Source organism: Nanorana parkeri, unplaced genomic scaffold (assembly GCF_000935625.1).
Source record: "Nanorana parkeri isolate BGI_ZX_2015 unplaced genomic scaffold, ASM93562v1 scaffold1101, whole genome shotgun sequence".
In the NCBI taxonomy this organism is placed as follows: domain Eukaryota; kingdom Metazoa; phylum Chordata; class Amphibia; order Anura; family Dicroglossidae; genus Nanorana; species Nanorana parkeri.
In genome coordinates this window covers 235,468-245,546 of record NW_017307369.1, presented here as the reverse complement: position 1 = coordinate 245,546, position 10,079 = coordinate 235,468, and the positions used below count along the sequence as shown (strand labels likewise).

The 10,079-nt window shown below is 45.1% G+C and overlaps 1 protein-coding gene and 1 long non-coding RNA gene across 2 annotated transcripts in view; both read left to right on the top strand.

Moving 5' to 3' along the window:
• Positions 1-8,303, top strand: part of LOC108796374 — a 22,536-nt gene extending 14,233 nt beyond the window's left edge. Inside the window, exon 3 of the long non-coding RNA XR_001941795.1 lies at positions 8,124-8,303. This is a non-coding gene — a long non-coding RNA (uncharacterized LOC108796374). The remainder of the gene's footprint in view (positions 1-8,123) is intronic.
• Positions 387-3,018, top strand: LOC108796373 (uncharacterized HIT-like protein Synpcc7942_1390). Its single transcript, XM_018567843.1, has 5 exons — positions 387-499; positions 1,559-1,696; positions 1,772-1,876; positions 2,186-2,258; positions 2,927-3,018. Exons 1-5 carry the CDS (start codon positions 395-397, stop codon positions 3,016-3,018), a joined length of 513 nt encoding a protein of 170 aa, XP_018423345.1. The 5' UTR covers positions 387-394.
• Positions 8,304-10,079: the final 1,776 nt, after the last annotated feature.

The window sequence follows — 10,079 nt, the reverse complement described above, 5'->3', positions numbered from 1 at the left end:
TATATATATATATATATATAATCTCCTCTAATAGCATACTTTGCACTACTAAGTACAACTGCACAAATATATATGACCTGCATCCCATGTATTATACAACTTCCCCGCAGTCTGTATGTGGCCTATGGTGTTATATGAGGTGTATCATGTATATATATCTTGAACAAGATCTTCTTAAGGTGAAGCACATACTTTAGCATGAACTGTTTTTTTTTGCTGAGGTGTTTTCTCATATGTGAAATAAAATGACATTTGAAGCCGTCAGACGTGCTGACCCGTCTTTTTTTTTTTCAGGACATAAAACTAAATGGTGATTTTTCAATGACTGGAGCTCTACTGTTAGCAGATTCCAGCCCCTGTGCTCCGCAGTAATGCCTGATCTTCTCTCCTAGTGATGCCTGGCCAGCAGCTGTTGCGGGTCCTGTACGCCAGCCTGGCAGTGAGATGCGCTGGGACTTTCCGTTCTTCTCTGGCCAGTAATCTGAGATATCGGCAACAGGTGAGATCATTCATAATAACTGACCACACTTTGACCTCACCTAGCCAGCGATATACTAAAATGTCCATCTGCTTTATACACATGTATGTAACACTTTAACCCTTCCTACTACATTCCCATCATCTCCTACACACCAGCTAAAATAGAATTCCAGCACTGGTTGCCATCGAATGAAGGTGGAGAGCACGAAGGACTGATACAAACTTCATCTTCAATCTGGGGATCCATATCCAGGGATTGAGAGACCTGCACTGCATTGTGGGATGTGGGGTGTGGCTTAACCATGACTTGAAAGCGCACTCTGACAAAAGTCTTGCGATGGTTGTAAGGTCTGTAGCCAGCATTAGCGAGATCTGCTGATCACAGTAGATGGAGATGATGCAAGTGTCCGTCCTCCAACCTTTCCAGATAAAGAGCAACAATGGAGAGTCAGCTTCCCGGGTAGGCAGGACACTGACAGAGAGGAGGATTGGCCACACAATGGCCAGTAAATCTGGCAGTACACTATTTAATTGTATTGTTCAGTCTACAGATCCCTCTATACACCATGGCTGGAGGAATCTCCCACTGCTGGCTATTGGATTCAGCAACTGCTGTTTACCTGGACTGATTGGTTTTATTGGCCGGATCTGCTTGGATGCAGGCACTGTTCGAGCTGGTCCCTTTGACAAAAGTCAGTTTGAAAAATTGAGGAGGAAAGTGGGGTTCTTGGAGGCCACCTCCGCCCTTGGCATGAAGTTTGGCTTATTCATAAGGAACTGCCAACATTCACTCTGGGGGGAATTTATCAAAACTGGAGCAGATTTGCACTACAACCAATCAGCTTCTATCTCTCATTTTCAAATCTGACCTGAGCAAACTGAGGAGAGATGGTGATTGGTTGCCATGGGCAATTGCCTTAGATTCTGTTTGCTCCAGTTTTGATAAGTTCCCCCCTCTGTGTATAAAAGACCTCTGTTCTTCCTCTGTACAGACACCGACTGACGGTGAATTCAGGTAACACTTTGCTGCACTCTGTGGGATGTCTTCTGACTGCCTGTTTTTACTCTCTCTGGTTAGCGTCCATATTGCGCCAGTGATGGAATTTGCAGTGACGAGGTGCAGAAAGCCCAGAAAGCACAGAGTAAATCGGCTACTATTTTCTCCCGGATCATCGAGCGATCCATCCCAGCAGATATCATCTATGAGGATGAGCAGGTAACGGGGAACAGACTGTCGCAGGACATTGGTGGATGTGCTCCAGCCACTGACAGACTGCTTTCTCTCTTGCAGTGTGTGGCATTCCGGGATGTGTCCCCACAGGGTCCTCTACATTTCCTCGTCATCCCCAGGAAACCGATCGCCAGGATAAGTGAAGTGACAGCAGAAGACACACAGGTAACACAGAGAGGGTCGGTTTGTACACACTGCACGTCATGCTGCTTTGTTACATGACGTAGATAATTGCTGATTTATCAAAACTTCAGTAGGGAAAACCACCTTGGAACTGCTGCCCATAGAAATGACTCCTAGTAATCCAAATTCTCCTTTGTCTTTCCCAGGAAATAAAAGGTGGATTTGAATTGCTTGATGTGGTGACTGGTCCTGGTTACATTCACCAGCCACACCTTGTGATACTGCAGAAGTAGTCATCACAGAGAAGTCAACCTGGCCGTATGTTATGACTGTTCTGTCTTTTCTCCACAGCTCCTGGGTCACCTGCTGGTCACAGCCAGCCACCTAGCACACAAAGAGGGGCTGACTGACGGCTACAGGATTGGTGAGTGCTGAACATGGCAGGGCAGGAGTGGCCAGTGGGCTTACTTGGGTGGTTTGGAAGGGGATGAGGATACAGACCTGTTTATGTAGAATAATGCGGTTGACAAAATAATGGAAATGAAACAATAAACTGATATGAAGGCCGTAGAAGAAGAAATATAGGATCACCTCCCACATCTCACAATGTAGTTAGGAAGAGAAGCCGTCACACTGGTGCAGATCCCTCTGTAGAGGATTCAGAGGCTGTTATTTAGCCAAAAGCTTATTTTTCTTCTAGTTTGGGTGGAATGGAGAGTGGGAGGGGTTAAATCCTCAGATTCGTTTATCTTGGTGGGGAAAAAAACAGGTCAGGTGGGAAATTCTCCCAAACGAAGACACAGACGGCATTAAAAACTCTGTTTATGTTGTTGATCATCACCTTGGGCTCTCTGCTCGTGTTTGGTAAGCCCGCCGTAAGAATTGACCCGGTAACACACCACTGCCGTGCAGCCCTGGTATGACCTGCTGGGAACCTCTAATAGACTCACTGGCACAGCTTGGAGGATAGTATATATGTGACCTGCTTGAAGACCTTCTACCTGTCCCCGTGTCTCTGCCCTCTCATAGCCCCTGTCCCACCCTAATTCGTGTCTCTCATATTGCCAATTATTGACTCTCTCTCTCTTGCAGTGATCAATGATGGGAAGCAGGGGGCGCAGTCTGTATATCACCTTCACCTGCATGTGATTGGCGGACGGCAGATGGGCTGGCCCCCAGGATAGTCTCTGCCTGAGCTGAAGGACGCAGGAGACCAGAGGGAGGGCATAAGGGGGGTTAACTGCAATCTAGATAGCCCAGAGTATGTGAAACCAATAAAAATGCTGCCATTATTACCTGCCTGTCTATGGTGTGTGCCAGGTGATGGGAACTGTAAACAGACACAAAACAGAGCGCATGTGCTGGAGACTATACGGTAGTACAGCACTATGTTTTAATTTTAAAGATGGACTCCAGGTACCAAAAGTTTCATCTGACTATATTCAATAGCCGCAAAGGGTATAAATACAGTGTGTGTTGCGCACAGCTGTAGGAGGCTCCACCCACTACAGGCTAGGTGCAGAAAACTACAGGAGGGGAGTGGATAAGAGACCAGTCACTCTGCACAATGAGAGAGAAGCAGCAATGACCGGTCTTTATTACAGGAAGATCCGGCACAGATCTGGAAGAAATACACAAAGCACACCACAATTCAAGGAAGAATACGCAGGACTCTTGTATTTAAACAATATATTGTTATCCTGGAGTTCAGCTAGAAGAATTTGTATTTTTAGTACGGAAGCCAGACTCCACCCAGAACACGTCATAATGTTTATTAACCTGAAACAATATAGATATGAGCACAGCATTTCCTAAAAACTGAGCTGCACACCCAGGTTCTGGGTCATTGATTCAGCAAGGATGGGGATGACCACCTCAAATCCTGCACTCCTTTGTTTTGGATATAGTGGGAAAGGGTTAAACACAATGTCAAGTTTATTAGTGTGTCAGCATTCCAGTGGGAAGATTCACCCCCTGTGTCCTGGGGACCATTGTTAGACAGAAAGTAATGGGACATCTAACACTTGTGAGCGATCACCAGAGCAAGATGTGAGGAGAAAATCTGTTCCAGGAACAACTGTCAGAGGGGGAATTCAGTTCCATTTGGAGAAGTTTCCTTATTTCCTGTTGCATCTCTAAGACAGGAAGTGAAGGGAAGTGTCCCCATCGGAACACAAGCAACAAAATTAGATTGGAGTTTTAACTCTTTATTCTCTATAAACACTCTAAAGGAAAACTGCACTGAGGCAATATGGAGTCTGCCATGACACATCGGAAAATACTAGTTGCCTCTTGGCTGTTATGCTGATCCTCTGACTTCAGTACTTCATGAGTCACAAACCTGAAACAAGGGTGCTCTGACCTAACTCTTTCTGACCTGCATGCTTGTCCTGGGTGAGCCAGGCAGCTAGCATCTCCAGGAGGAGGCCTGTATTGGCAGCCCCTGGAGACATTTTCATATGGGCAGAACAATGACAACTTGAAATGCTAAAGCCCAATTCCAGGCAAAAAGTATTTCGTTTTTGATAGAATGGGGGCGGGGCAGGTCAGAACCTCTGCCCAGTTTTTGTATATCAGTGTACCCCTCCCCTAATTTTTTTGTCCTGATGTCACTGGGACAGGAATTAAAGAGACACTAAACTCAGAGGTTAAAGCCTAAAAACGCATTCAAGTACCCCATTAACAAAAATGTAGTTTGTTCAGCACTGAGCTGCAGATCCTCAAATCATCTCTGAAGTCATGAACTCGGTCCTTCTGCTTTCATTTCCCATGCTCGCCTCCAGGACTTGTGTAGTCTCTCCCATCCTCTGGAACTCTTTACCCCAACCTGTCCGTCTGTCTCAGACGGCCTTTAGGCGATCCCTAAAGACTCGTCTCTTCAGGGAAGCCTATCCCACCTCAACCATCACGTTCTCAAACATTCATCCCCACACAGCTCCCTCCTCATGTATCATTTGTCCCTTCCTTTTAGATTGCAAGCCCTCAGGGGGAGGGCCCTCCTTACCATCCTGTCTTGTAATTGTCATGTCTTCCTTATATTGTAAAGCTCTGTGCAAACTGTTGGCACTATATACATCCTGTATAATAATAATGGTCCCTGTGTGTGCTCCAAGCTCACTCCTGTGATGGACTACAATCTCAATACAAAAGGAGTAAACTAAACATGAGCTTGTAGTCCATCACAGGAGTGAGCTTGGAGAGGTGACTACTATATAACACACATATGGCCATGGGGAACAGAGAGCCACCCTCCAGAAGGAAGGACAGTGTCAGCACCAATTCAGAGATGATTTGAGGATCTACAGCCGAGGCCGAGTGATACTCAGCTGTCCAAATAACATCTCCTTTCATCACAAAAGTTTATTGTAAGAGAAGGTGTCACAATCACTACAGGAATAAATGGCAGTGGATTGGATTGACAAAACCACCCAAGTGCACATCCGCTGGCAAGGCTCAACAAATCCTAAATGTAGCCAGTGGGGGATGGGTGTGCTGATAAAGGCAAGATTTATGCAGCCTATGAAATGACAGTCTAGAGTGGGCGTAGGCAACCTTGGCTCTCTAGCTGTGCTGAAACTACAAATCCCATCATGCTTCTGCCTCTGGGAGACATGCTTGTGGCTTGCAATGCCTTATGGGATTTGTAGTTTCAGCACAGCTGGAGAGCCATGGTTGCCTACCCCTGGTCTAGAGGAACCCTTCATTAGGCCATACATGTGAAGATCAGGGCATTCATCTGAGGTACAACTTAGCCTCTGAACACTCCACCCCCCAAAGAACTACCCACTACCCCCTTCTGGCCTTCCCCATGTGTACTTTAAGCTTTTTCGGTCTTCAGGGCAGTCATGCGACACACAGGGTCCACTTGCGTTCAAGATCTTCTGCCATTGGTGAGTGATGTAGAGAGCAGTACCGACATGATGACATCAGCTCCGCTCCTTGCCTTACCATACCGCAAGTGCAGGACCCAGAATTGGGCATGAAGTAGTAAAACCACCAACAAACGTAGGGAGACGCGCACACGCGCAGGTCTTTAGTGTAATACATTTATTTACAGAATAGCAAAAGTACATCACATTTAGTGCAAATGCAACTAATGATATTAAGATTGATATAGTTTGTAAACTTCCTATAAGCCTCTGTGAAATAAAGCTTTCAATTTCAGCACTTCAAAATGTTGGACATGTTTGTGACGCAGATACATTGTGGGGTATATGCACCACAGAGGATCAATATTACAAACTTGCATTCATGACAATGATCAACGTTCAACAGTCATCTGCAGCGAATGTTTTCTGTTCCCAGGGAGCAGCTTTACACTGTGGAATAAGTCCAGACATTGGGGTCTACTTATAAACAAAGGAAAAGTGGCATAGATGTCCAAACCAACCAAACTAAGCTGTAGAGGATCCAGCCACCCAAAACGGAGGTTTCAGCTGTGAATTGATGCGGGTGGGCCAAGTCACTCACTGGTTTCTTAGATCTCTCAGGGGCTCAAGAATGGCGAGGTTCCAACCACCAACAATAGCCAGGGGTCATATTCTCATGTGGAGAATGCAGCTTGTATTTGATTGGAAGAAAACCATGGCCGGGTATGAGGCCGGAGGGGATTCTACATACCAGTATCTACCCTTAAGGCCTTGTACAGATGGCCATTTACTTGCATAAGCAGCCTGTACAGCCAGCTTTAAAGGGACTGGTGCTTCCCTGCAATAGAACACAGAATACCTCCCCAGTTGGCCAAAAAGTCCAAACTCCTTGTCTTCCAGTGCTGCAGCTTTCCTCAATATTTGACTTCCAGGAGTGTCAAGTACCCTTCTCTCCCCCCAGTGTCTTCCATTTCAGTTCTTTACATTTCTTAAAAGGTAGCAACAGGGTTGCTTTAACAATGCTTTCAAAAGGCTTTAAGCAGCCTTAAGGTGCCCATACACCTTACAATTATCCGCAGATTTTCTGTGGCCAGATGGAAAAAGTGCAACAGATTGGCCCAGGTGGAGATGACTCCATACACACAGTGTAGCGTAGATGGAGGAATCTGTTGCAGCTTTTCCATCTGACCACAGAAAATCTGCAGATAATTGTAAGGTGTATGGCCAGCTTTAGGCTAAGTTCACATGGCCGTTGGAGACCCAAAAACAAGTGAAATGCCCATAGCATTACCTTGCACTTCAAGCATGTCTTACATGTGCAAGCAATTTAATTTGAAGCTCTTTACACCCATATGAACGAGGCCTTTGAAAGACTATTCAGCCCCAGCTAGTTAATCACAGATCTTAAAGAAGAATTATCACCAGAAGGTCAAAATCCTTCTTGAACCCCCCGGGGGACTCCGTGCACAAAGCACTTGGTTCGGTTTAGATCTATGCAGTGGTTTGCTAAAATATGTCATTTGCTTTCTGCTTGTGCTGAAGCCCATAACAAGACAAAGCAGCTACCACACTAGCCTCTCCTTCCCAGAATAGCTGGCGGGTGGGCCTGGACAGCCTGTCCCTTCTACCATACATCAATGGCAAAGTAGGAGACAGGCCCGTAAGCAGTGATCTGCTGTCAATTAGCGGAGCATAGAATACTTGACACCCAGCCCCCCCCCCCCCCCCCCCCCCCCCACCCTCCCCCCCACACCCACCAGAACCCCCCATACCCCCTGCCCCCTCCACACTCCCTCCATATATCATCATTCCTAGTGAGGGAATTTGTCTGGCTGTCAATCAAATCTCATTCATTATTGGCCTCCTTGATGGCTGCATGGTCAGACAGCCATTGGGGGAGGGGGGTGTCCTGTTAGACCACGCAGCTAGCCTTAAACCACACATAGAAAGAAGGGGCCAGGTACAAGCTGTGCTAAAGCATACCAAAAGCCTGCCAGCAGCTTGTTTAACAGAACAGTCCCCTCACCCAAGATCTGGGTTACCCCCCCAAACTAGAGCTGGAGGGTGTTAGGCTTTAACAAAGCTGACTGAAGCTTCCAGAAAGCTTAGTAAAAGCTTGCCGTGTACATTGCACTTAAGCTTAACAGAAAAGTTTAAGGGGGGGAACTGAACCCCAAAACATTCATTAATATGAAATCTGGCTGGACTTGATAACAGCTTCACTTTTCCTTGCTCTAGAAGTCATAAATCAGCACCACCATGTTTAATACAGTTAAAGAAAAAACACTGATGCACCCCATAGGTGGCTTCTGGTTGTCTGCTCATTACCATGTAGGCACTTCTCCTGGTTCTGAACAGAGCTCTGCAGTGGTAAGGCAATGCAGGATGGTTCTGTGCGTTATAAGGAAGAGACAGGTAAGGAAGATTCCATGGATCCCCACAGGAGACGGCTGTAGGTAGTTCTTGTCCATTTTGTACACAAAATCCCCAATATATACACAACAGTATTTGGATGTACGTGGCCTAGCTTAGCTTATAAAAGGTAACGTAACCATTAGGTATGTGACATCAATATATGTATGTACTGTAATCCTTGACAACAAAACACACAAGACTGATTGCTAGAAGAGAAACAGAACAGAGAAGCCGTCCGCTCACATTAATGGGGCAGAAATGCAAGATGGACGGCAAAGTAATCAAAGCAAACGTTGTCTTTCTTAGATTGGGTACAAATCTTCATCATGAACTGCAAGTATTCCACAATAACCTGGTCAGAGGAAAATGTTCATTCATTGCCAAATATATTTATTCTACTCAATTGTATAGATTCACAGATCCGCATTGTCATTAAAAAATATTAGCCAAACAGTTTAAAGACGCAGGTTAAACTTTTTCTAATTAAAGCGCAACTGCAGGCCAACAGCTAAACACACAGGAATGGTTTCCTTCGTCAAATAGATTGTAAACCGGAAGATTGGCCGAATGGGAAAAAAAAAAAAAAAACACACTGCCCAGCCAGGTGAAGACACCGATTTCTCTGGACCAGCTTACAATCTCCTGCGTCACCTTCCTGCTTACTAGCTGATGGAAGAGAGGGGAAAGCTGAAGAGGAAAATGTGTCCCCTGACTTTCCCACAGTGTGACAAATGTGTATGAAATACACAACTGAATGGACAGATTTAGCATCCTTTGGAAGGTAACAGTGTTCATATCTTCAACTGTGTATTTAGCGGTTTACCTGGAGTTCTGCTTTACTCCCAGAGGAAGGCACCCCTTACCTCAAACTTCCAGAGAAGAACTGACGGCTATGTGAAGTCTTATTGGCATTCTGACTCCTTGTCCAGGTATCTATGGAAGGATCTCAAGGTCAGCCCATGTCGGACTTCACACAACCCTCATCCGCCATGGAACTTAACTGAACATTGATTGAAAGAAATGTCAAATTGTGAAAGAGACAAAATAAATACAGAAGAAGTAGTGACAACAAACAACGATGTGCTGGCACCCGTCCACATTCAGCGGTCATGGCCGTCTGCAATGGGGCTCAGGAGGCAGCTAGTTTTTGAGACGCATACAAGACGAGGAACACTGCAACAGAACAACCAATCATCCACTTTCCATTACAGCAAGATTGTCATTAAACAGGATTTCACAATCACTAACGAGGTGCCTTTTCCAGCTCTCCCCTTTAAAAGGGCCACATCACCCATAATAGTCCTCTGAAATATAGATTTATGCAGGTTGGGATTTATATTATATATATTTACATAGACACTTTATATGATAAACATCTTTTGCTAAAAATTTCCAGAAACATTTACATACATGGATTTCCATCATTTGACACAACACCTCTTTTCTAGAATCCAATAAATGATAATCGTGTAGAGAAAACAGATCGGGTTTACAACAGCTGAGGAGATGAAATCCTGCCAACAGCCAGCTAATGGACATACAATGCCAACCATGTTACAGTTCAGGAAACCTGGATCTTCATGGGTGTAGGAATGAACGTTAGGTTTAGTGGCCTTTTCATTTACATCTTCTTACAAAGTCAATAGCGAACTAAACAAAAGATTCTAAACAATTAACAGAGTGTGAGAAGAGAAATCCAATAAAAGCAGCTTTATGCAGCTTCGGTCACATTCTGACGTTTGGTTTATGAGATTCTGGTCCATGACAATGTGCGCGTCTGCCCATATATGTGTCAGAATGTATGGTGCATTGTCTGATATACAAAGTCTACAGTCAGGAATATGTTCGCTTTGCTGCACCACCTCATGTAGCAGACTGGTTTCACTAGAGCTCTCCTTCACCTATGGACTAAAGTCTATCCTATACCCCAATTGAAGTCTCACAATCTCTTATCCATATAG

What these genes read in the sequence shown, in the direction of transcription:
- LOC108796373 (XM_018567843.1), top strand. Translation starts at nt 395, where the DNA reads ATGCCTGGCCAGCAGCTGTTGCGGGTCCTGTACGCCAGCCTGGCAGTG. An exon ending in TCATCTATGAGGATGAGCAG is followed by an intron (nt 1,697 to 1,771) that starts GTAACGGGGAAC and finishes TCTCTCTTGCAG; the next exon opens with TGTGTGGCATTCCGGGATGT. An exon ending in TGACAGCAGAAGACACACAG is followed by an intron (nt 1,877 to 2,185) that starts GTAACACAGAGA and finishes TTTTCTCCACAG; the next exon opens with CTCCTGGGTCACCTGCTGGT.